Source organism: Morchella importuna (genome assembly GCF_003444635.1).
Source record: "Morchella importuna strain M04M26 chromosome Unknown Morimp01GS035, whole genome shotgun sequence".
Taxonomy (NCBI): domain Eukaryota; kingdom Fungi; phylum Ascomycota; class Pezizomycetes; order Pezizales; family Morchellaceae; genus Morchella; species Morchella importuna.
This window is the reverse complement of record NW_025763432.1, coordinates 535,209-562,381: the sequence shown is the minus strand read 5'-3', so window position 1 is coordinate 562,381 and position 27,173 is coordinate 535,209. Positions and strand designations below refer to the sequence as shown.

Below are 27,173 nucleotides of genomic sequence, written 5' to 3'. Positions count from 1 at the left end.
ATTGACATACAGGATCGTGTTCGTGTAAAAGTTTTATCGAGAGTGCGGGCCAAAAGTTATTGTTTGATCGAAAGTTTTGGTGTTTGCGAGGGTAAATACAAAGGTTCCGTGAAGAGGAAAGGAAAGGAAGGGAAACATGAAAAGGCACGAGACAACCCCCCCTTATATACCCAACTCCTAGTTCGTTGATGACTAATACCCCGCGTAACGGAAACCGAAAGAACATAACAGAAACTCCATTACAAATCTTAGTTCGACTGCGCAATACCTTCTCCTCACGATCCAATCTATCGACTTAGCCAAAATACAATACTGCCGTTACACATATCCTCCTTCGCAGCTAGATCGGCTGTGTCTCTCACTTCCATCTCTCCATATAAAACATCCTTTGAAAGCTTATCCAGTTCTTTCCAAACTGCTTCTTCAATACCTTGTGCATATTGGCCTACAAATACATATAAGCATATATAAATGTATATCAAGTGGGGGGATAAACTTTACCTGTACTATTCCGACAAAAATATCTTTAGATATAATAGAGGTAATTCAAGACTGATATATATAGGTCTTTCAATGCCTTTTTAAAATTAGCCGAATCTTGAAGACTTGACCCTTGACAAGTTGGGAGAACAATAACAGTTATAGAATGACTTTTTGAAATTTGCAACACAACCAAAGATATATAGGACAGGAAAAGAACATATTCGGAATCAGCAGCAACAGGGCTATCTCTCCATCCCAGAAAAATTCACAACTTTTGGCTTTTGCAAAACTTCACAACTTTCAACCCTGTTTTCAACTGAAAACTCCAAGTTTTCCAGGTTTCCAACAACGAACCAACAAGCAAGCCAGCGACAGAGAAGCTGAAGATATACCAGAAATCAGGGAAGTATTATCTCTCAGTTAAACTATTTTTGATAGTAGTGATAAAACTCACCCCTACCATTGCCCTATCTTCTGGATCATTCTACCCTAGAGGGGGACTTTACTGCCATCGCATTATTGTCTTGGCAGGCTTGACACTACGAGGGAAATTACACGAAGACAACAAGACAATAGTATTGTGAAAGAACAAGGACATTGAAAAAGGAAAAAGCAACCACCATAACAAAAACCGACTCAACATCCAACGCAACAACCAGTACCAACCTAATATGCTACTTGTAACGGGGGTCTATGGACGTAGGAACTATGATGCCAAGGAATACAACCGAGGCGAAGACGTAGCAATAGGTATTCGAGACTGTGGACTATGGAGTGGCTCTGCCTAGTATGACTAACTAGTTGAGCCCTATGACGAGGCGTAGAACAAAGTAGTATTCGTGGAGTAAGTACAAGAAATTCCGTGAAGAGAAAAGGAGAGGAAGGAAAACATGAGAAGGCACGAGACAACACCCCTTTATATATCCAGCCTCTAGTCCATTGATGACTCATACCTCGTGTAACGGAAACCAAAGGAACATAACAGAAACTCCATTACAAATCATAGTTCAACCGCGCAATACCTCCTCTTCCCAATCCAATCTATCACCTTAGCCGAAATGCAATATTGCCGTTACAGATTACGCCCCCCTCTAAGGCCTACCTCCTGGTAGGCTTAGGTTTCCGTGGATAGCGTTCATGGAACCGTCGAATAATATCGGGTGAATGCTCAGGGTCCGATAGCGGTTGCCAAGAGGCATCATCGTATCCAGTGTATCGTACCAGGTAGTCAAAGCCACCCCTTCGTTTCCTAGAATCCACAATATCCTCGACTTCCCATTCTTCCTCCCCTTCGATCTCAACTGGAGGTCGTGGTGACTGTTGTTGTCCAGGTAATGGGTTACTCGCTTCAGGTGACAATAATGAAAAGTGGAATACTGGATGGATCTTCATAGAGCGGGGAAGTTCTAGCTCATAAGCACAGGGGTTGACGATTCGTTTGATGCTATAAGGACCAATCCGTTTCCAATCAAACTTCTTGGAGGGTCGCTTTGTTAGAACGTGGCGGGTTGACAAGAAAACTTTATCTCCTATATGATAACGAGGGGCAGGAGAACGATTTAAGTTAGCCGACTCCTCTTGTATCCTTTGCGCCCGAAACATTTCGCTCTTCAGAAACTCCACCATGTCCTTCATTTCTTTTGCAATGCTGTTGGCCTGATCTTCCGCTGTCGTTTTGCCATGTTCCAAGGGGCCAAAAGTCATCCTGGGATTTCTTCCCGAGTTGGCATAGAAAGGAGAGACTTTTGTTGTTTCCGAAGTATGATTATTTGTGGCGAACTCGGCCATTGCCAATAGCCGGACCCAATCATCTTGTTGGTAAGAGACATAACTTCGGAGATACTGTTCCATGATGGCATTGATTCTTTCAGTTTGTCCATCGGTTTGGGGGTGAAATGCGGTGGAGAATCGTGGAGATATTTCCAGGCGTTTGCAAAGTGACTTCCAAAATTCCGCGACAAATTGCGTTCCTCTATCGGATACAACCGTATCAGGTAGTCCATGTAATTTCCAAACGTTATCGATATATAGCCTTGCTACTTCCTTCGAATCCACCTCTTTAGTTGTTGGTATTAGGTGTCGCATTTTGGTTAGTCTATCAACAACAACTAGGATCGCATTGTAACCATCACTCTCCGGAAGGTTGGTAACAAAATCCATTGAGACATCCGTCCATGGTCCATCGGGTATTGGCATAGGACGAAGTACCCCATAAGGCGCATTACCTGGTGCCTTGCTACGGACACACATATTGCAATTGCTAACATATAGATCGACATCTTTTCGCATTTGTGGCCAATAATACTCCCGACTTAAAAGTTCCAAGGTCTTTGCTCTACCTGGATGGCCTGCTGATGGTTTGTCATGATGTTCTTTCAGGAGTCTCAGCCTGAGGTCATTGTCCTTTGGTACGTAGAGTGCGCCTCGATAAAGTAGCCGACCGTTGTTGTCTTCAGTACATTCGGCAAGTGAAATTTTATTTGAATGACGAACATCGCTTCGAAGCATAACGAGGATCTCGTTTGGGAAACTATCAACTTGGTAAGCTTTTGAAAATAACTCCTCCACAGTGGACATTCCTTCAGCGGATTCATTTGATAAAGAACCCGCGAACAAACTTAGCTTTGCATCCAGATTTTTTCTCTTCAGAACCACTTGGCTCTGATGCATCAACCGTTCATCCCCCTCTTTAGGTAGGTCACCTGACCTTCTAGTTAATGCATCCGGTTTTGCTCCTTGTTTTCCTGGTCGAAATTGTATAACGAAATCGAAGCGTGAAAGAAATTCAGACCAACGAGCTTGTCGACGATTTAGTAATTTTGTCGTCATGAAATATTCTAGGTTTCGGTGATCGCTAAGAACTTCAATAGGGGATTGTGCTCCTTCTAGATGATGTCGCCACTCTTCGAAACATCGTACGATTGCTAGAAGTTCTTTATCGTAGATTTCATAGTTACATTCCGCAGGGGAATGTTTCTTGGAAAAGAAAGCTACCGGATGTAAAACTCCCTCATCATCATATTGTGATAGAATCCCTGCCGAAACATAGTCGGATGCATCGGTTTCTACTACAATCTTTCGATTCGGATCGAAATGGACTAGTATAGGTGCCGTTGTAAACATTTCTTTCAAGGTTTGAAATGCTTTCTCCCTTTCGTTCGTCCATTCGAATTTAACATTTTTCTTCGTTAGAGCTGTAAGTGGGGCGACAATCCTCGAATATCCTAAAATAAACCGTCGATAAAAGTTTGCAAATCCCAAAAATACTTGAACATCATGGAGATTCGTCGGTGTGGACCATTCCAGAACGTCAATAACTTTCTTTGGATCCATTCTGTTGCCATTTGGGGTGAGGATTAGGCCGAGATATTTCGTTTCTTGAACCATAAATTCACATTTTTCGGGTTTGAGATGGACATGGTTCTCCTCAAGTACTTTTAAAATCTTTTGAATATGGTCCTTGTGTTCTGCAAGGGATTCGGAATAGATGAGAATGTCATCTAAATAGGCCGTCACAAATTGTTGGTCGAGATAGGGGCGCAGGATGTCATTGATCCAATGTTGAAATGTAGCTGGAGCATTTGCTAATCCAAAAGGCATTACCGTATATTCAAAATGTCCATATCGAGTCCGGAATGCCGTTTTCCATTCATCCCCCTCCGCTATTCTGATCTGATTATATCCCCAACGTAAATCCAATTTAGTATAATATTTTGCTTTCGACAATTTGGTCAGGGTTTCTTTCAATAACGGTAATGGGTATCGGTTCTTGATCGTAATTGCATTGAGACCCCGATAGTCGACACATAAACGAAGAGTCCCATCAGCTTTCTTGACAAATAGTATAGGTGCCCCCGCTGGTGATTCACTATGGCGGATAATTCCCTTGGGTAGGTTCTCTTGAAGGTAGTCCCAAAGTGCCTTCAACTCCGTTTGGGATAAAGCATATATCGGTCCCCATGGTGGTTGCTTGCCTTCTTCTAATACTATCTTCATATCATGGAACGGTCGATGCGGCGGAAGCGCTGTAGCGTCATATTCTTCAAACATATGGATATAGCAATGGAACTCCTTCGGTATTAGTTGTTTAATATCAATAGTAGGTTTTGCGATCGTTGAGACGGTAACGGTATGAGTTTCAGGTAGGGGAATTGATATACCATGAACCGTGATTGCAGTTCCACTAAGCGAGCAATGTTGACAGCAGTTTTGAGAGTCGAAGATAAGTAAATTTTCCTTTGGCCGAATCGTAACGTCATGGCGTCGCATCCAAGGTATCCCCATCACAATCGGATAGTGTCCCAACTTTGTCACAAAACATGATGCAGTCTCTCGATGGCCATGAATGTCTAGCCAGACATCAACAATATGGGTAATCCTTCCTGACTTAATAGGTCTGCCGTCTATAACGTCTACATGGCGTGGTATTTTGAGTGGGGTCATGGTGAGGTTGTTGTGGCGTGCAAAAGATTCATCGATGAAAGCATATCCTGAGGCTCCGGTATCAATAAGGGCGTAGGTGGGTACGAAAGTGTTTTTATTCTGTGAAATTGAACAAGTTACTACAAATTGGTTCCCATCCATTTCCTCCTCTGATACCGAAAAACCAGAAATATGCATTTCAGAAAAATCCTTAAATGGTCCTGGGCTAAGCCACTTAGTGCAGGGACAAATCTTTTGCCGACTCGTTATCGCTTCCATCATTTTCCTCTACTCTCAATGCCGCTCCTCTCATCACCGGTCTCCTTGGTTGATTTCCAGTTGCTCTTGCTTGGGGGCAGTCTCTAACCATGTGGCCGACCCCTCCGCAATAGAAACATCGGCCCTCAGCTAAGCGGGCGTTTCTTTCGGTAGGGGTGGGGCGACGACGTCCCCCGGACAGATCCATCGGTACATCACCTCCCGGGCGGAACGAGGGATGGTTTTCAGGGGCAGGTGCATTGACAGCTGGGGCGGCAGTGCGAGGAATAGGGGCAGGATTCCCCGGTGGGGGGCGAGGGGTCGGAGCAGCAGTAGCATTCCAAGGCTTTTTATTTCCTCGCTTAGCTTCTGCCGCTCGTCGTCGATTATCTAACCGCTGCAAGAGTGTCGCACATGCATCTACCGTCGTAGGAGTTTCATGGTGTATCATTGATTCATCGAGTTCCGCATTAATGCCTTCCATCAAAGCCTCAATCCTAGAGACTTCATCCATCCCTGACTCGGCAGCATACCGTTGAAATTCGGCGAAGTAATCAGCAAAGGTTCGGTTTCGTTGACGGATGTTCCTAAGATTTCTCCTAGCCGTACGCATTCGATCAGGGTCCCCGAAAGCAGTATCCAAGATTTCATAAAACCGTAACATGGAAGGCAAAGCGATGCCTTCTTCTCCGACATATTGTAAGAACTGATTGGCGGCAACACCCTCCAATCGGCTGAATGCATAGGATAACTTAGACTGTAGTGTGGGAAAGCGGTCGGCATTTCCCAATAGCTTGATCCTCATCTGTTGCTTAAATAGGTGTAGTCTTTCTCGATCGCGATCTCCCCTAAATACTTCAGGGTCTGGGAGTTTTTCCGATCGTTGGGTAACCACTGGGGCAGGTGGGACTGGAGGTACCGGTGGGGCATTATCCTCTCCGATTGGTTCTTCATCAGGGGCAACCACTTCAACAGCAACTCGGTGGCCTCTGGCAGCGGCTAGATCTCGTTCAAACATTTCCCTCGCATTTCCAGCCTCCCTCTCCACCTCCTGTAAGTCCGTTGCATACTGAGCAAGGCCATGTTGTGCCCGTTGAAGAAGTGCATAGGCTTCTATTCCAACATTGCCATCCACCTCTGGGTGTTCTTGAAAAAAGGTCTGAAGGGCATCGCTTAGCTGTTGGTAATCAATAGGAAGATGTGTCGTCATGGTAGACTATGGTGTTGTATTGGTTGGCAATAGTGGACGGAACTTGGTGTAACGGGGGTCTATGGACGTAGGAACTATGATGCCAAGGAATACAACCGAGGCGAAGACGTAGCAATAGGTATTCGAGACTGTGGACTATGGAGTGGCTCTGCCTAGTATGACTAACTAGTTGAGCCCTATGACGAGGCGTAGAACAAAGTAGTATTCGTGGAGTAAGTACAAGAAGTTCCGTGAAGAGAAAAGGAGAGGAAGGAAAACATGAGAAGGCACGAGACAACACCCCTTTATATATCCAGCCTCTAGTCCATTGATGACTCATACCTCGCGTAACGGAAACCAAAGGAACATAACAGAAACTCCATTACAAATCATAGTTCAACCGCGCAATACCTCCTCTTCCCAATCCAATCTATCACCTTAGCCGAAATGCAATATTGCCGTTACAGAATGGGTCAAAAGGCACAACAAAATAAAACGGAACCTAGAAGCAGATAAAGCAGTCAAGGGAGCCATCAATAAAGGAAGGATTGACAATGACTGGTTCATCTGATTCGCGTTTCTAGAAAGGGAATCCCGGGAGAAAACAGTAAAAGAGTGGGAAACGGAATGGGAAACAAAAGCAAACAAAGAAAAAGCATTATGTAAGTCATCGCAACGAAATTCCTTCAAATTCGACAACATAGACTGAACCAACATACTCATCATCAGCCGCCTCAGAACAAGGCATATAGCTACTAGTATCAACAAATACATGAAGAGAATATGAAAGATGGATAGCGCTGAGTGCAAATGCGGTAAAGGTGAACAAAGCGTAAAACACATAATTACTAAGTACGATGTGAAGGCTGCAACTCCTGCAATCTATAAAGATTACAATACGGTCAGCAGGCTTCTCTGGAAGGCCAGAGCTATCGAAGCAGGCAGCAAAATATCAAAACAGTTCACGAGATGGAGATACAAGGAAAACGGACAAGATGAAAATGCGGAAGAAGAGAGGAGAGAACTAGTAGGGTATGGATGGGGAATGTTGAGAGACGCTGAAAATGAAGAATAGGACAAGAGACGATTCATTAGTGTTTCATTTCCTATGTTAGATACATTCGAGAGGAGGGGGAAGAGATCGGGTAGTTCAGAGGCTATTGCCATAACGGTAAGGTTGCATGCAATTAATGGATTAAACAAAAAAAAAAAAAAAGACTTGACCCTTCAATAAGAAGGCTCTCGTAGATATTGCAGTTACTCAAGACTCTCGAAAGATTTTCAATACTTTCATGGATAATTCTCGTGTTATCCACGCCTGCTGTAACGGTCTATAAAATGAATTCAAAGTTATGGTTTGCATTCTATCAACCCCTGCGTCCTACTCTTCACTTACCGTCAAGAGGAATTTTAAGACGCCCCACGGAGCAGCCGCGATTGAAGGAAGTGCGGCGACTGTCGCATCTCCTACAGTCACTAGTTTCGCTAAATTTGTGAGACAGGCACTTACAGAGTCCCTCACAAGTCTCTTATCGCCTCCTCGAGTTGTATAAGTCCATTGCTTATCCTCGCACTCGTTTTTCTTGCGCTCTATCTCCTCCACGAGCTCCTTAAGCACCTGCCTGATATCTTGATCAGTATTGATGCTGTCCAGTTCTTCCCGAGTCAACTTTTTGCTGTTGCGCGCCTCCTCCAAAGAGAACTATATGTACTAAGACTTCTCATTAGCCTTGACCAGGGAAATATGAATAACTTTAAGTATCTTTGCACGACCCTCGATGCCCCTGGAGGTTGCGACGGTAAGACCGAGCTGGGAACTGCGAGGCAAGGCGCTGGGGTGGTGGTAACAGTAGATAGTGATGGATTGATTAATGTTGCCCCTGTTTCTGTCGGGCCACCTGTAACGGGAACAATTGCTGCTGGTAAACTCTTGAGGGATATTGTTGGAGAGGCTACTTTTACGGCTGGTTGTGCTGTGGGAGCAGTGGGAGCAGCCGGCACCTTTCTGGTTTTTCCAGTTGATCGTACGGATCCATTAGTAGCTGTAGCTGGGCGAGAAACAGGCCTAGCCGGCGGTATAAGGTTCTTCTTCTGTGAGGAAGATTGATCCTTCCCGTAAGAAGAGTTCTTTGTCTTTGAAAAACACATGGCGGCCACGTAGAAAGGGCTCGACCTTGGTGGACCTTTTGATACTGAGGTAGTATTCAAGTCGACGAGGAGACCATTCGCATGTTTTGCTCTCAATCTCGAGTTTGTTATCACTACCTGGGGCTGACCTATGTATAAGCGCCGCAAGCTGGCTCAACTGAACCAACTCGCAACATCGAGTAATACTAATACCCTGCCTCAGTGGCGATAGCGATGTCTGACCCAGATTAGGGGCGCTGAGACATTGACGGCCATAATTCACCAAATCATGTACGGGATTATGTATTAGCAGAAATCCGGGATAGCAAGTTGATCCTACAGTAGAAAAAAATAATTCCAGAGAATTTCGTACGGGACAGAAAGGGATCCGCCATATTGAGTTCCGCCTGAGCGAGGTGCAACCTTGATTTTGATCCCTCTAACATGTCGGTACATACATCCTACATATTTACCATCGCAGCCCTATCCGGCGCACTCCATATACTGGTAGAAATCGAATTAAATTATTCATACCGAAGTCCAGTCCATTACTCCGAAGAAAAACAGCCACCAAGATGCCGAACATGGGCAGCGATAACATGACCCAGCATGAGAAACAATGAAAAACAAAGCCATAAGTCTCACCAACCAGGCGTCCAAATGGTATATCTGTATGTACATCCTCGTCCAATACTCTGCCTCCAAAACTGGGCACACTTAAGCGGCTACGTGTAAATGCTCTCTGTCCAGGCGTTCACACTCAGACCCTGCTCGTCCAGCTTCTCGTCCTGCAGGAACATCAACGGCATCCATACGAGATGGCCCCTAATTTGACTCAATTTTGCCTTCACCTCCTTGGTACTCATCATCTTTTCGTCCACAAACAGATGTCCGCTCTTCACATTATCCCCTCGGGGTAGGAAGGAGTCGTAGTCCTTCCAGGTTTTGATATTGTCGTCCGGATCACAGTGAAACAGCTCCCTGAATATTTCGGTGTTTCTCAATGCGTTTCCGGTCCAAGTCTCCCAGACCTCATCACCCAGCGGGTCTCTGACAAAAAGATCTTCTTTTGATCCTTCGTCATATTCATTTGGGGGACTTCCGTCTTCGCCCCAACTGGGGGGCTGCGCGTTGGGGTCATTCGAGGCGTCGAGAGTCTCCGGAGGAAGGAGACCAAGGTGTTCACGCCAGAGCTGACGGCGGAGGGTGGCGGCAAATCGAGCTGCAGGGTATTCTGCGCCATCCATCGTGGAGGTGATGGTGTGGGTATCCTCAATCACGATTGACATCTCGCTGTCATGCGAGCCGAGCTGGGATCTGTCGTTGATGTTTGCGCTTCCGATGATGGCTGCTCTATCATCGACGATCATGACCTACACTTGTATTAGCTGCCCGATGCTACAGAACAAGTTCGGATTTGCACCGTATATACCTTTGCATGGATATAGAGCTCCTCATTGACAAAGTTCTGTCTCTCACTTGCTTCGTCGCCCTCCCAAACCTCATCAGACACCTGCCTTTCGTTCAGCATCGCGTCTGCTGCTATGCTATCATGCTCCTTCAGGTTGTTCTTCGCCTTCTTTCCGGACCTTTCAAACCTTTCCTTTCTCGCTCGTAACTCGCTCGTATACTGCGCTCCGGCATCCTCGTCAACACTACTCTCGCTGCTTGTGTCTTCCCATCCTCTGCCGCCAGTGACGCCCTCTTCGCCCATCACATCAGCTGCATGAGCCCGCTGAATCTCTGAGTATGGAATTCCAGCAGCAGCCTCCTTCTCTTCCAACTCTTTCGACTTGTGAAGGCGATCGTAGCTGCGGAGGTTGAAGAAGAAGATGTACTTCTTTGGGTCCACTCCAGCGGCCTCAATGCGGGACATGATGGAATGCTCTCCTCGGCAAATCGACTTGTACTGGTAATCGATGATGGCCCTGGTTCCTGCCGCCGCCGCGTCTCTGAGATCCCCAGGGAAGCCGGGAATGGCTGGGATCACGCAAATGACGCGGAACTTGCGCCCCTCCTTTGCCGCTCTCAAGACCGCATCTACAATGGCGGCGCCAATGGTGTTTTTTATGGGCGCTTGTTCCTCCCCGGTTGCAGTGACTAAGTTAACACGGTTAGCCTGCACTCTATGTATGCTTACCTGTGGGGGAAACGTACTGAAGAATTGGTTCTCGATGTAAACATAATGTTGAGCACCCCTTATAAGTTCCTTGTACGCGTTCGCAATGCTATCCTCCTTCAATATACCGTGACTCCAGTCGCTGGCGCTCCTCACAACTTGACCTTTGCATGTCCCATTCCCCCGCTCTGTTGGCTTGATCGCATCCGCTGTGGGGTGCAATGGATGTTTTACAAATCCGCCGACTGGAAATCGTGGTCTTACAACACCAAGGAGATCGGCCTGGGTGAACGAAAGTTCGATCCACGGGTACCGAGGGTGTCGTTTGTATTTATCGCGTTTGATAAAGTTCCACCTTCCTACAAAATGTTCGGCAATGTCGTAGACGCATGGGCCAATGATACCGAGAGAAACATCGTGCCAAGGCATGCGACCATAGTCTTTCTTATCCAGCTGGTTCTGGTCCCTTTGCGGGAGTTAGCGGTGCTGCTCGGCTAAGAGTCTTTTGGCAAACGTGACATACCAGTCCTGTACATTGTGAAAATCCAAAACTCGATTCTGGGATCAACTGGTTAGAAACCGGTCAACATTCACTCGGGGAGTTTTACGAGTTGCTCACATTATTAAAGTCCTGCCCAGGCCAAACCTCGTTGGCCACTCCGCCGGGATGCACATCGGCCAAGGGATGTTGCTTCAGATCCCATCGTCCAAAACATAGATCCAATCCGCCGGCAAAGGCTACTTTATGATCAATAACGATGAATTTCTCGTGATGGGCCTGGATTTAGACGGGTTAGCTGGCGTCAGTATCTCAATTGTGAATAGCTGGGGGAAGCTAAATTTCGCCTACCCAGTAGAAAGTCATGTCCGCAGCATGCTCGAAAGGCGAGTGGTCTGGATGCCGCATAACCACAATGTTCCCATGACCGGGTGATCCCTTGGGGCATAACTTCTCCAGCGCGCTTTTTGTATGCGCACTATTACAAGTCAAAGCAGCAGCGACCTATATATCGGTAATTGATGGGCCATCAGTATATGGTCCTCTCGAGAACCATGATTGAATGGAATTGGAGGGCGCAATCACCTCCTTGTACACAATAACATAGATCTTCACCCCTTCCTCCGCGCGACGCTTCAGTATCCTGTCAAGGCGCCACTCCTTGTTGAATTGGGGCGGTCGTCGGAGAAACTGCAAACAGTTAGCCCGATATATCTCCAGTGCAGGGTTCAAGGGGCCTACCAATTCGGGAGACAGCCACCAATCGGCAATGTATATCACCTCCTTCGCGTTCTCCAACGCTACCGAAACCGCCTATCGAACCAGTGTCAGCGCAACAAACGCTTTGACGGCCAGATCTCCACATACCCAGAAGTAGTCTCTGCCATCGATGTACCACTTTACATTGTTGCCCTCTCTTATGTCTGCGAAACTGGTGAACCTGTGCGATTCCCTGATGCTGTCCCTCTTCTCGTCGACCCGTTGCTCGTGAGGCTCGTCGTGGCGGTGGTTCGGGTTGATCAAATTCTTGTACTTTCCCAGCTGGTTCTTGAAGTGTATTAACCTCACCTTTGCATCGTGCAAGACCTTGCTGTGCACACGGCCGTGGAGATGGTGATGGGTTTTCGAAGGGTCATGAACATGCTCTGGGTAATCTTTCACATAAGTCGAGGCCGACATTGCTCTCGATTAGGTGTATATAAGTATGGTCTAGCTTTCTTTTTTAAAAATAAAATTGTTAATTCACCGAAGATCTCTGACTCTTTTGGTATATGATGGATGATAATGATGGGACACTGCTTCTCAACAAACGTACGGATGGTGTGGGGCATCGTGAAGGTTTTATTCTCTGTTCTTTGCCCCCCTTTCCCTCGAGCTCTACCTCCCTCCTTCCCTTCCTCCCTCCCTCCCTCCCTCCCTCCCACTCATATCGCGTCTCTGTGCCGACTTCCATAAAATTAAAGAGATTGCTGGAACAAGCAGGAAAGGAGCGAAAGGACGCGAGCACACACACAGCAGGAGATGACATCATGACTGACGTCGGTTGGGCGATTTCGCGTCCATGCATGGCCAAGCTTTTCCAGAGCTCCCCTGCCCCCGCAACACCCGAAGCATCACCCTGCAGCCACCCGCTTCCAGGGCAGAGAAGTAGGGCCAAAATAGATGCACTGGTACAAGAATGCCAGGGCCCCTCGCTCCTCCCCCGAAAACCCTACTTTACACGCGGGGAAGAGAAGTTCCAAGGCCTTAGCCCATGGACCCTTGTAGACGGACCCTTTAGAGCTTCCTCCTAAATAAAATCCCTACGTGCAAGAAACAAGCAGGCAGAATCATGCATGACTTTGATTCAGAGCAAGAATTGTAGCCGCTTGAATAAATTAATAAACCAATTCTATGCGTGGTAGCATGATCTTATCCGGTTTGCTCAGTTGCAATCGCCAAGGAAATACTGGACCGGGGTTATACATGGCCTCATGAACTATCGCTCGGAATAGGGGCTTGGAATATTCTATCTAGTGTAGCTAGACACCGGTCAAAAAGGTGGTGAACAGCAAAATCAAAAGGCACCCGAAGGGTCAAAGGGAATCCCTGGGAGAATGCAGAGCAAACATGCCATTCCCAAACCCAACTGGCTAGCATGCTGTCCGCACTCTGTGCATATCAGCATCCGTGCCAACCCGACCAAAGCTTAGCCAGGACAGAGAGTTTATTATTATAGGAATATCCTAATATTATAAGTTACACAGCAAGCCCAGTCGCGGCTGCATGTCAATGCCAACGAGCCGGCAACGACTCAAAACTTGCAAGCTGCGCTGCATGTCCTACATACACATCCACAATCGGTGCCTCAATCATTGGAGACGCATAACATATATTGCAATAAGCCACTCTACCGCCGTGATGGAGTACAGCGAGAGGTAAAATTATTGTAGAAACAGGGGTCTAAAAACAGGCTTTCTGTGGCTGGGCAAGCCAATAGGACTCCTCCCATATTTCTACAATAATCTTACCGCAAGCTGTATATTAGAATGCGCGTTACCAATCAACGTATATAAATTTAATGTGCTTCTGATCATGCTTTGGAGAGGTATGTATATTACAAGGTCACTAAAAAAAAACGGCTTAACTAACCGGTACCTTCGATCCTAATCGCGCATATCTCGGTCTCTGAGTGTTTTGGTTTGTGATCCGGATCCCAAGAGGCCCAGGCCCAGGCCGAATATTCACCAAATTGCAAAGTTGTATCCATGCCGTTCCTGGTTGATCATTCGCCCCCGACTCCGCAAATACATTTCAAACTTTTCCAACAGCGCAGGAAACCAACCATTTATCGTCTTTCCAATACATATATAGAAATGAGAGTGAAAAGGGCATAAAATTATATATCTATCTATGGCTTACCTATTACATGCTTCCGACTATAATACCGCATTAATTCGTTCGAACGGCCGGTCACACAAGACGTTGAAATTCCCGTATTTGGTTATTTGTCTTGAATACGCCCCCTAATCTTCCCTCATATTAGCTTGGGGGGGCAACTTCGACATCTTGTGTGACCAGCCATTCGAACGAATTAATGCAGTAGTCTTGTTATTAAGGCATTTAAAGAATCTTATATCCTTACTGGCGACCTCTCTAGAAATGTCATCCACAAGGCTGTATGGCAAGTAAAGTTCTAAATCCAAGTAAGTCACCCAAAAAACGCCTTTCCCACCCGGTAAGCGGCCAGGATAGATGGGAGCTCGTGATATATATGTTATGGCAAATCAATGGATCGCATGATATGCCGGTCTAGGACTAATTCGTTTCTCTAATATTGTTTTTTAGTGGGTTAGGGTTCCGTAACGTCGTCTACAGTCTTACAAGTTCCTAAGCCACCACATCCACATATGCATTTACATTACTGATATGATGCGATTCCCACATGAATCTACCATGTAGAGAATACGACTTTCCAAACGACCTAATTCCCCCATATGGACATCCCCTGGCGAATCAAGACTCATTTACAAATCGGCATCAGATGAGAGCATATGTGGCCAGATATAGATTGACGCTTTCAGCAACAACATTGCTGATTTGTTATATACAGGTCCGGCCCGCGCCGTTCGAGCTTTGATCCTCCCGCGCCTCGTTCCAAAGCAGAATCAAAGTTACTATATACCTGTAAATTACTAATCTTTCCTCAGTCTGGAGTATACCAACACTAATACTTCCAAATAATGTGTACCTATCCTGTTGGGGAGTTTAGGAGAAAGAACACAGGGTTAGGGTTAGACGCAGCTATGCACTTTTTTTTTTTTGTTTAATTCATTACTTGCATGCAAACGCAGCTATGCACTCCCGCATAATCAGTTTCAACCGTCTTTAATACATGTACTTTTATTGACTCGAATCAATCTCCCAAATTCTGTCTATTAGCAGACCCCCCTCCGATGTTCACTACCGCCATCGTCAAAGTGTGGGTTAACCATGAGAAGGGCTAGGGAGGTTTATAAGAATAGTTGTGCCTATTAGGCCGACGATCATGCCCGGCCCAATTCCAACGAAGAGACATCAATGTTAAGTCTTATCTTACAAAGCACATGTATAAGGACAATTGAATACAAGTAGATACTCAGCGTTGTAGTCAAGTTCCACACCAACGCATATACCGACACCGTTTGCATGGCAGTGGAGACGTGAGTATAACAGGATGTAAAAAGACCAACTCGCGACGAGTGGTACTGCCACATACTTGTTTACAAGCACATGAACCTGAAAATGCAAATGTCTATTTTGTATGGCAGATCGGCGCCACCCCATACAAATAATCCTTGGCTTTCGAACTCGCATTTTCGGGTTCATATGCTGGCAAGCAAGTATATACCGGCTAACTTGGGCCAATCACCACGGGAAATGCATCGTCCGATTCGTCGCCAAGCTATTAGTTCAAAAGACAGCTTGAACGGCGGAACATTTGCTTCTATGGTCGAAACGAAGAAAACCAGACGAAGCCTTCCATATACATCTTTGACTGGTCTCGATGTCATGTGCAGTCACTTAGCAAAGTCTGACCATGGCTTGTGACTCTTGTCATGCGGCGCCCATCATTTATATATAGGCCCGGCAGTCAGTCACCAGCACAAACTAGCCCGTATCTTTGACCCTGCATGGTAAGTATATCGCAAGTCATATGCCAGCTTATATCGTAGCTAGCTCTGTGCTGAATATATATGTATACCGCGACTTGGATACACATAGAAGTTAACACAAAAGATCCTGCGGCTCAGTATGGAACAGCATGCAATTCAAACGCCACGCCCGAGTTGTTACACTCCGCCCTGCTATAAGTGCTTTCCTCAACCCGCTACAAATGAGCGCATCTCACAAACTTACATTACAACCGCCCTATTTGCTCAGTAATGGGCGTAGAGTGGGGACAGAAGGGGTAGGGGGAGCGCTGGAGAGAGCAATGCCAGATAATTACAAAACCGCATTTCATCACACAATATCACTCGGCCGCACTGTGGGGGCAATATTTGCCGAGTGATTGTGCATGCTCCAGCATCTGGTGCCCGACGAGGAGAGAGAGCAGAGCGGGGAGGAGCGGTGAGAGAAATTGCATATAGTGCCCGGCACTTGTAACAATCAATACGTTGTCTAAACCGGGCGGGGGCTGGATGAGAACATGCAGCTCACTGGAGGGACCGCGTGGATGGGAGTTCATCTGCAGCTGCGGCAGTCTCCCGGCGGTGGCTTGCAAGATACGTCTTGTTCACCGCCGGCCACCTGCGCCCGCACTCGCACTCGCACCCGCGCTCAATCCCACACACCGCCCGGCTGCAGAAGTACAGGCCCTGGTCGGGATGTTTATGCTTAACCAAGTAATAATATAATAATTCAGTCTACGATATTCGCTGTCTACTCCATGCCACGTCGCTCCAGGTATCAACCACTCTTTCACACACACACACACACACCCGGGCCATATATCCAAACACACACCGCACACCGCACACCGCACACCCGCTACTTCGCCTTCTTACCCTCGCCCTCGCTGTCCTCCTCCTCCTCCTCCTCTTCGCTGCTGTCGGCGCCAAAGGTGGCCCCGCCCAGCGCACTCGCAGTGCCCGAGACGGTGCTGACCATGGCCTGCAGCTGCAGCGCGGGCAGGAACGTGTTGTAGGCCTCGTACAGCAGCCACAGCGGGATCCACACCCAGATTGTGTTGAAGAAGAAGAGGTGCACCCATCTGGGGGGGGGGGGGTGAAGGTTAGTGGGGGAATCAATCAGATAGAGGGGTTCTAGAGGGGTGTAGATTTAGAGAGATGCGGAGGGGGGGAAAGAGGAGTGGAGAGAGAGGAGTTGAGAAGAGAGGCAGGGAGGGGAATATATATATCCAGACAGAACACCAGAAACACATATACGCACTTGTACATAAAGTTGCTCGTCTCCAGGTTGTGGCTTCCCGTCAGCCACTCGGGCACAAATGTCATGAATCCTGCACACCCGCACACCAATGTCTTCAGTCAGCACCCGCTCACCCTCGCACCGCACCGCACCGCGCACCCGCACACTCACCGCCATACAGCTCCCCCGTAGCCAACACCGTCACCCAGAACCACATCCTCTGATCCTCCCTCCTCACCATATCACAAATCCACAGCGCCAGCGGCCCCCCCACAAAAACCGTCAGCAGCTCCAGCGCCACCACACAGATATCGCTCTCCCCCCACCTGAAATCCGCCTTTGCATACTCCTGCCACAGCTTTGCCAGCGGCGCCTGCGAGTGTCGCGCGCCATACGCGACCGCGCTGTCGCCCCAGAGCACGTGCGAGCTCGGCCCCGTCAGCCCCGTGGCCGCCCGCGCCGTGAACGAGTAGTAGAGGAAGCTGCCCTCAAAGACAAAGTGGATCAGCCCGTCAAACAGGTGCCAGATGAAGATGATGCGCAGCTTGGTGCTCGTGCGCGGGGGAGCAGGAACACGGAGAGCGCGTAGGCGAGGAAGAGCAGCAGCGCGACGAGCAGGAAGGACCCGATCGTCACGCCGTCGATGAGGGAGAGGAAGCTGGGGGGGACGGTGGCCATCGCGGGGGTGTCCATCGCGGGGGTATCCATTGGGGGGGTGGCCATTCCAGGTGTTTTCAATTGTGGTCGGGGTTCTAACGTGGTGGTGGGATTTTGTGGGCTATCAGGGGGGTTTTGAGCTCTGTGGGTTAGGGTTACTGACGTGTCCGATGTAGGCCCGGAGTTTGGAGGGAGAGCAATATTGTTTCAAACATATGGGAATGTCTCAATGGCGCGGGAGAGATCTCCAGACAATGTGCGGTCTCTGAGATACGTATCGAACAAGTGCGACTATTACCGGATGACTTGCCAGAGAATTAGAGGGTCTGCAGGCGTTCGAATTCATATATATAGACTCTGATATTTTTATCGTTTCGGACTTGAAGCCCTCGAAACAGCACTATAAACCCCCGAAACAATTGGCACTTTTCTATTGGCTACTTAAGGTATATAGAGATATTATTTTACACGCTCTTAATCACCTCTTCCTACTCGATATTCTCGACCTTGGATCTCCTTTATATAAAGCTCCGGACGCAGCACCTACAATCAATATTCAAATATGAAAGACTCAGAAGAGTATCCACTGAACGTCACCTATTATTCTACCACGGCAGGGCCTAGATACACACAACTAGCTATGTGGTCGCGAAAAAGCAGTAATCAATTACGATCCTACATACCGCCCCGTATCCTTCCTGCTCGTCCCCGGCGTGCTCTCTACTCTACATATTAAGAGCGATGGCAGCGCTGAGCCTAAACGCCCAGATGGACGCAGGTTATATTTCCGGGATAGGTTGTGAGGAGACCGCACGGCGGCCGTGGCCGATGGTGGTTACAAAAATACATGTATTGGTGATTGGAATTGTTGATATGAGGGGGTCAATGAAATATCAAAGTGGGAAAAGCTGTCCCTGACTCTCGAATGAGGTATGTGGATCATTAGGTCTAGATTGTTGATACAGATATCAAGGATAATCCATCATTGGCAGGAGCGGATGGGTGTAGCCCTGTCATACAGCGAGTATTCGTTCCTCTCCCCTCTGTTTTCCGGTTCGATTGTATGGCACTGCTACTACGTAGACTGGAGCAGATTCAGTCTTTTCCATATAACTACTATTACTCCCAGTTTCAGCAGGGAATCGCATCAGAGTACATCGGGAACAGTTTGGTTAGAGAATATCGAAGCTAATCTAGAGTAGTATATTGAGTTCTATATACCACAACGGTACCCGGATATATATCACAAAAAGAAAACAGAAAAAGAAAAACAAACAAGGCGGCGAATCATCTTTTCACGGCGGTTTGCGAGATACAAAAACAGAGCATAGAGAGTGGACTTTTTCGTTTTGCTTCGACTTCTTACAGAGAGTAGAGTCCGTCTTGCGCCTAGCTATGAAAGCCCTACGGCTATTCTCTGGGTGTATATCTCGTCAGAGTTTATACTTCTTCATTCATCTGGGACAAATACGCTTCTAATTGGGAGCTTTATAAAGTCCTGAGAGCTTGCACCGTACCCCCGGAAAATGACCCCGCACTAGCGGTGACCTGAATCGCCTTAATTTTAGAATCACTATATTATAAAAGTAACGCATTCAATTAATCAAGCAAAAGATCGAAACGCTACTAGCCAAAGAAAAGCGCCCAAGTATTCGATAAAAAATAAAGGATAATCGATCATGGATAGGAGCAGAAAGCGATATATAATTATTCCTTGTCCTAAAGGTATCCACCGGCCCTCTTTAATTATATTTCATCTTCCCATCAAATATTGATACCAGCCACGATATCCCTCGGATCTTAGTACTTCATTGAATTGGCCGACTCGAGTTTGTGAGTACGACCCACGTAACCGGTAACCTATACTATAACAAGACAGCATCTTCCCCAAACTCTTCTCTCATAGGTATGGCAATGACTTATAGCTTTCTTATGTATAAATTTTCGATCTCTCGGGGGCGCCTTTGACATGCACCGCAGTGCTCTTTCATTAGCATTAATGTTCCTGTTGATGATACACTAATATCTAAGCTTCTATACGTATTCAAACAAAGCTTTTTAAAGACACCTTGACATCGGTACGACATTATTAGATTCCGTATTTCATTCAATCCAAGGCTAACTGGACTATGTCTCACGCATGAAAGACCCCCATGGCAGGATTATTACCACTCAATCTCACCCAAAGTCTTCAAAACCCACATGTTCTCGGCGTCTGAGTCAGAGTCTTATTATGATCGATCAGCAAGACGGCTCTAGAAGAGGAGGATGAGAAGCTCAATTTGACTTGGACAATCATTGAAACTCGAGTCCTTAATCAGTTATTACTAGCCCTTGAATTCATTTTTTAGACTGTTGTTAGGGTTAGGGTTCGGGTTCCAAGATTTTATAAACTCCTTATATCCTGAATTGACACCAAATATAAAGGATTTCTCTCAATCCGGCTAGCTTAGGCGGTCAAATATATTTTCGGCACCTCTAATACATGATTTTCAAGGTACTTGCCGGAGATAAATTTTGAATTGTGAGTCCTACTCAGACTAAATGATACGTAAATGCATACGGTCCAAATCTCCGCGGATATTCCATTTGCAGCCTGGTTTGAGTTTTAGAAAGAAAACCTAATAGCGCTAGCGAGACAGTATTGATAACGCAGCCCATATATATCAGATGTATGTCGGCCCTGATGACAATTGAGAGAGTGTAGCAGTCACTATAGCGAGATGAGATAGTCATGGTTTATAATATCTTCCCGACATAGGCTCATGGATAAGGCCAGTACAGTTAGCGTTGTATGATGCAGAATTCTTGAAACTATATTACTTTGTCCAACCCCGCGGCCCCGCAGCAATCCTGACTTAACAATTACAAGCTATAATATCCTACTCAATCCTTACTTCATGCGCATACAGGTATAATATATCTCGCTCCCTTCTCAAGAGCCGGGGTTAATAAACATGGACAGAATAACTGGTTATTTTTCACAGTGGGGGTTAGGATTGTTCCGAACTGCTTTAATTTTGATGCCCGTTTTATGTATTTATTTGAAACGCAATTCACGGTTTAGTTTCATGTGTATATTTCGGGCCTTGGTCAGGCAATGCGTTTGTGTATGATACGATAATAGGAACTCAATTCTTTCCAAAATTTCGCTGACTTAAGTTAGCCAAAAAACTATCTTCACCTAGACCATCATATTTTATACTAGTTCAGTTGTATGACGGCATCGGCACTCTCTCGATACATACCCCAAACGGTCAAGTGGACTGCTACCTGCAGTAGAAGAAAATATATATTAACGCTATCGAGACTCTCTAAAGAGGTACATGAATGCAAGCAGCCATCCTGAATTTCTCTATGATAGAATCAGAGCAGTGGGGGTCCAAGATATTTATAATATCTACTGCAGAGATAATTAATAACGCTCTCGTGAATAGTGCATGTGCAGGGTCCCGCCCATAATCCATAATATCGGGATTGGAATGAACGTTCATCTTCTCCACACTCCCGAATTAAATCATGTCATTACTCCTTTCCTGATATTAAAGTGTCGTTCTGTTACTCCCCCGAGAGTGGGAGCACAGATTCTCAAATGATACCCCGCCCTCGCTATATAAGGTTATACCTACTACCATCGGAATGCAATGCTATCATCTATATAAAAAATAAGCCCCATCAGCTTGTCGCCGTTTCCAGATCTCTTTGTGCAACACTCTCATGATTAAGGCTGGTTACACGGGCTTGGGGGAAATGTGCCTGCAGCCTTGCTCGGGGTTTTGAGCAAAGGGCGAAATCTGGAATAATCTGGCCACTGTTCTTCTGCGGCTTCTCAGCTGAGGCTTGACGATGTAGGCTTCCTTGACGATGCGAACCAGTCCGCAAGCAGAGTTAAGTATGTTATATAGCTTCATGAAATGGAGCTTCACGAAACGGGCTTTGCGCCTTTCGCCCCGCGATTTCTCTTCGGCGGGTAGCAGCATCTGTCTCTTGTTGGAGAATATGATAACATGCAGCCGTGTCACACTTAGGTTCTAGAAGCCCCCCGTTTTTCAATATGAAAATGGCAATCATAAAGCTTTCTCGACGCATAGCTACCCGTTCTAGAACCTATAACTCCACATAGAGTGAATTCGGTTCTACTCACCCCCCCATTTCTTCATCGACTCCCCCACACCTATAAGTGAAACAACTGAGGCTGACCAATAGGGGCGTAACTACCGGGCTCAGATCAGAGTCAGCCTTGCTTGCAAGCTGCAGTCAGCTAGGATGAACAGATTTCAGATAAGCTTTTTAAACTCTCCCATAATCAAGGCGTCGGAAATACGCAACTACGTTATAGAACCGATGTATATATGCCCTCTGGTTCGTATCCGGTGACACGCTGTTCTTAATACCAGGTATGCAGGACGTTATGTAGGTACCTAGAGTAGGCACAGTCCCAGGAAACCATACCGCCGATCATGAGGGGCGTGAGAACTCTAAATAATCGATCACCAGGAGCATGGAACGTTTCTTCTGGTCAGCCTTGAAGTAAACCTAACCCACGACCACTTTAGATTGCCGCACCAGTTTCATGATAGAAGTCAATTCACGCCCAGTAAGTAGCAAGAGCTAGTTGAGGCGAAAGAGTTCTACAGCCTCAATCAGTAGAAAGTCCATACCTAAATCTGATTGGCACAAACCCAAAGTCTAGTTAACAGCGCTAAATCCATGGCATGCTGCATGCAGTAAATGAGTCAGCCAATCCTTGAATACAATTGGCACCCGTCATTTCACATAAATTCAAGCCTTGGCAAGCAGCCGAGTTCCGCTCCGAAGAATCCGATGCAGGTGGTGGTTGTTCCGAACTCCGGATAGATTGAGGCGTCACATGGCCGCTTTATGCCGACCGGCCGATGCTGGAAAATGTGTGTGTCGGCATGACAGCTAGATAAAGTTTGAAAAATATGTGACGTAAATTGCGGACATCTTGTTCCTGGATGTATTCCCGCAGCTAGCTAGTGACTTTAGCTGCATACATTTACCTGATGAGCCATCTGGGTTTTCAATGCACACAAGATCACATCCATACGGGCCGAGATGAGATTATATACAGGACGGATGTTTTTTGGTACTGGCAGATAGGCGTCAAAGTGCTGCTATTTTTTCAACTTTAGCACTTCTCGCGGTCACGGATTCGTCAGCTCAGCTTAGTCTGATCCACTCTGTTTGGGAGCAACCATTTTCTATCAGAGAGACGCCAGGCTGTTTGTCTCAAGTTTTAAACCTTTTTTTTGCCTGTAGACCACATGATTATGGGACGAATTGATGAAAACTAGGTGTGCCCTGGTAAGGAATGAAGTAAAGAGCAGCGCTGAGAAAGAAAGCATTAAAGTTTGAATGACCTACACACCAGTTGCAGTCAACGATACCAAGCCCAGACATGGTTGGGTAGGGGGATAGAAACGTGTTCTCCCTTAATCCTCTAGACTTTCTACTGTCTAGATGCATCGCTGGATGATAAATGCAATGACATTAATGAAATGACAGCTGCTGCCTTATTTTATCCAACTGCACTTATCACTCGTGCTTAAAGTTCCATGTCAGCTTCTGGAAGAATTGAGGTCCGTCATTCACCCTCTTTCGACATCCAGGTTGTGAAGTAAAGCGCCCTATTGGTATGTGCATGCATTCCAAGGACTGGGGTTACGTGCCCGGAGGGATTTCTCGCCCAATAGTCTCGGTATATCTGACATAACAAAATCAGCCTCGCTACGGCGTTTGAAGATAAAGTAGAGTACCTAGTAGGCCCGCGGTCTCTGTGGACCAATTGTAAGCCCCGATTTCCGGCTGCTTAACAATAAGTTCAACAGACAACCAACCAACCAACCCTAACCTCAATCGCATAATCACACGCAAGCCCAAATATTTTGCCCGGCATCACCCACCACACACTACCCCCCAGCCCATGTAATAATATCCGAGCTGTTATTATTATTTTCACCCCAAAACTAGCAAGGTTAGAAAATTAGCTGCAGCTCTCAGAAACAAATATGACGAGAACAACCCACCCACATAACTCGCCCAGAGGAATTAGGAATTAAGAGGGAGAGAAAAAAAAAGCACTGGCGATGTGGTGCAGCGGCGGCTGCAACAACAGCATGTTGTTGTTTTGGTTGTTGCTGGTAAATAAGTCCTGGCTGGATAGGTGATAAATACTCCCACAACCCTCATCTCCACCTCCCCCCCCCTCCCCTTCCCCGCTGTTGCTGTGTACAGTTATACAAAACATTTATCAAACACTTACCCGTCGCCAGATCTCCACTCAAGAGGTACCGAGACTTATATATAGTACAGGAAACCCACATAACACAGTGCTGCGCCTCTTAAGATCGATTCTAATCACAAATTTGCAGCTATCAGGAACGGAAAAATTATACATACCAGGCCTTAGACCACACACTATTCAAGCTGTCTTCCCAATATCTTATGAGTGCCTTTCGGCGCCTCTCCTTTGTGGGTGGCAGCAGTGATGATACAGAGGAAGATCGAAGACAGAGCCCGCACCGTCATCCTCACCTCCATCGTCGCAAGAAGGATTATTCAGTTTCGCCAACTGGTGGAAACAGACCCGTTTCGATAACTGCAGATCCCCGGCTCCCCGCACCACCACCTTTGAGCGAAAAATCATCCAAGCTTGGGAGAAGCCACACATCTAAACCTGATCTCGGGGGGGAAGTTAGAAGGCACAAGTCGCGATCGGATAAAGAGTTGTCGTCCTCGTCGTCGCGGAAACATAGATCGAGGACCGAGAGTACTTCTAGAGCCGGTGGTGAAAAGGAAAGCAGAAGACATAAATCGCGATCGGAGCTTTCATCAACGGCACCGGCCAGGGAAAATTCATCGCGACATTCGAATTCACACTCTAGCTCGTCGCGATCCGACAGCCCACCGCGGAAACATTCGTCAAAGTCGAGGAAACATCGATCGGAAAGGTCCGAAACATCTCCAGCAGAGCTTAGAGCGGCGGTGCTTTCCGCGCCAATAGAAGTGCCGATGCAGGGCCAAACGTCGGAACCACTTCAGATGCCCGAGCCATTTCAAACATCCCAGCAATACCCATTGCCCGATTCTTTGCAAATCATAGATATGTCAAAAACATTATCGAATTCCCCACCATCTTCCGGTTCTTCAATGGGAATCATCATTGGTGGGAATCGGAATAGAAGTGGTAGTAGTAAGTTTTTAAATCCCTTCCCCGTAGGATTCGCCCCTGGAATTCATTTACTGAAACTCTGAAGCTCCAAGTACGCCAATGATCACTGCTACACCACCAACACCCTCTCCGTTTGAGCAAGCTCGCCGTTCAAACACACATCCTAGTTTTTCAACGCCTGCGCCCCCAGGCTTCTCGCGCACTGGCTCGATACCCCCGCCATATCCACAAACCCCTCCAACTTCTGGTGGTGAAATGAGCGGCCAAGATTATATCGACTATGCGGTATCAAAAATCGGTATTGGTAAGCCGGACCAAAACAGTCTACTCCACCGTTACCGTACCAATTTCGACCCCCGCCCTGGAACATTTGAGCTGAGTTCTGAACCGGAACCTATTGAGATTGGGAGCAGTGATCATGGACAATCGAACAACCCCAGCGACAAGATTCGGGAAAGAGTTTCAGCAGTAGCGGCGGGGGCGTGAATATAAATGCGAATGGGAATGGATCCCAACATCAACGTGGGCATGGTAGCGGGCATGGAAGTGGACACGGCGAGATCCATGTGAAAATTAAGCGGCACTCTGCAACAAGTGGTACTTTATCCCGAAGGGGTCTTGGTAGAAATAGTGTGCGTGAAAATCAATACGACTTTCTGCGATCCTTCGATACTGTCTTTATAATTGATGATTCTGCCTCCATGGAGGCCTTCACCCGCTGGTCTGATACTCGGATCGCCCTCGAAACCATCGCGACCATTGCCACAAAGTATGATACTGATGGTATCGATATACATTTTCTTAACTCAACAAAGTACGATGCACGGAATGTCAAATCCGCCGCGGAGGTGCACCGATTATTCGATCGTGTCCAACCTGGCGGAATCACTCCTATCGCTGCGTGTCTAGACCGCATTCTAAGGGATTATCTGGACTCATACGCCGCTGTCCGGACAAGTGCTCCTGGATCACCACCTATGACGCCCCTTTCTCCGGGGTTCAATACTGCTCAGTATCCCAAGCCACTCAATATCATCATTCTGACTGACGGCGAGCCAACGGATGATCCAGAAAGTGTAATTGTTGATGCCGCTAGGAGACTCGATATGCTTAACGCGCCTTTGCACCAGGTTGGGATTCAATTCTTCCAGATTGGTGACGAGGAGGGTGCTCGGGAGGCGCTAGAGGATCTAGATGATGCATTAGCAGAAATATATGGCATCAGGGATATGGTTGATTATACGCCTTATCCGGATGGCCAAAAAGAAGGGGAAGGTAGAGAGGGAGGTGGTGTCGACGGAGAGTGGATACTAAAAGTTTTATTGGGAGCAGTCAACAGGAGGTTAGATCGATGGGAGAACAAGCATGGGAGGTAGATGCATAAACGCAGGTGATGACGTATGAGAACAGCAACATTTTTTCTGTTTCTTACTCCTTTTTTTTCTTTTTCTTTTTTTTTCTTCCATCAGCGATTTAATCGATTACGAGCTTATCCTATTGAATTATGGAAATGTTCATGATTTTGTAAATTTTATTCCTTTGTATTTAACTCATTGTTTATCTCGGGATTGAGCGATTTTCTTTCCTTGTTTTCCATGTCGGTGGCTGGGTCTCTAGTAGGATTAAGGCGTACGTTGTATTTATTTCATTTTGTTGGAAAGGGTATGAGTTGGCGGCGGGGAAGATTGACAGATACATATATGTCTGTTATGTCAGTTTGAGATGGGATGAGGATGGTATCAACAGTACCCTTTCCCGATATGTCATGACCAAGAAACATTATTTGTCTCTTACCATCTCCATCATGGCAAACCACTACAAACTGAATATAGTGACTCGGTACCATTGTATGTACTATCAAATATTTTATTTAGCAATCCTCGGTAAACGTGGAAGTGATCTTGCGACATGGGGGGGAATTCCAATCGCTAATTAAATGAAGTAATCAACCAATCAATTCTTCAAGTTGCTTGTATTAACTACTTGAGCGCATGAAGCTTGCACGATATCAAGTTGGAAAGAGATCTAGAATGTAGGTTTCGTGCTTACTATATATCTACTTTCAAGACTAGCAAAACCCTCTGTTTTTTTACACACCTCTTCGCTGAAAAACTCATTTCAAAAGCGGAATTCCAAAAGTTTGAATCAAGAAATCATGATATAAGAGATCTTTGTCCGCCAGCTACTAGAACCATATCTCAACCCAGTCGAAGAACCGAGCAAACAAACCACGACAGCACCCTCGAATAATCCTTAAGCACCGCACCAAAAAGGATAAGTGGAAATCATAGTGGACGACTGTTGGCCCAGTCCGCTTTTGAAGCGAACTCCG

At 46.5% G+C, this 27,173-nt stretch overlaps 4 protein-coding genes across 4 annotated transcripts; 1 reads left to right on the top strand and 3 right to left on the bottom strand.

The window, feature by feature from the left end:
• Positions 1–7,733: 7,733 nt before the first annotated feature.
• LAJ45_09388 (uncharacterized protein) lies at positions 7,734–8,500 on the bottom strand (the record flags this gene model as incomplete). The annotated part of the gene is made up of 2 exons (XM_046118931.1): positions 7,734–8,054; positions 8,123–8,500. The coding sequence occupies 2 exons, from the start codon at positions 8,498–8,500 to the stop codon at positions 7,734–7,736; spliced, it is 699 nt and encodes a 232-aa protein (XP_045968009.1).
• Positions 8,501–9,204: 704 nt separating this feature from the next.
• LAJ45_09387 (uncharacterized protein) lies at positions 9,205–12,276 on the bottom strand (the record flags this gene model as incomplete). The annotated part of the gene is made up of 9 exons (XM_046118930.1): positions 9,205–9,852; positions 9,912–10,579; positions 10,637–11,064; positions 11,122–11,156; positions 11,218–11,376; positions 11,449–11,601; positions 11,683–11,787; positions 11,839–11,910; positions 11,965–12,276. The coding sequence occupies 9 exons, from the start codon at positions 12,274–12,276 to the stop codon at positions 9,205–9,207; spliced, it is 2,580 nt and encodes an 859-aa protein (XP_045968008.1).
• Positions 12,277–16,608: 4,332 nt separating this feature from the next.
• On the bottom strand, positions 16,609–17,861 carry LAJ45_09386 (uncharacterized protein; the record flags this gene model as incomplete). Its single annotated transcript, XM_046118929.1, has 4 exons — positions 16,609–16,831; positions 17,011–17,080; positions 17,161–17,741; positions 17,806–17,861. The coding sequence occupies 4 exons, from the start codon at positions 17,859–17,861 to the stop codon at positions 16,609–16,611; spliced, it is 930 nt and encodes a 309-aa protein (XP_045968007.1).
• Positions 17,862–23,756: 5,895 nt separating this feature from the next.
• On the top strand, positions 23,757–26,217 carry LAJ45_09385 (uncharacterized protein; the record flags this gene model as incomplete). The annotated part of the gene is made up of 6 exons (XM_046118928.1): positions 23,787–23,833; positions 23,905–23,976; positions 24,042–24,862; positions 24,927–25,145; positions 25,244–25,253; positions 25,314–26,217. 6 exons carry the CDS (start codon positions 23,787–23,789, stop codon positions 26,215–26,217), a joined length of 2,073 nt encoding a protein of 690 aa, XP_045968006.1.
• Between the last annotated feature and the right edge of the window lie 956 nt (positions 26,218–27,173).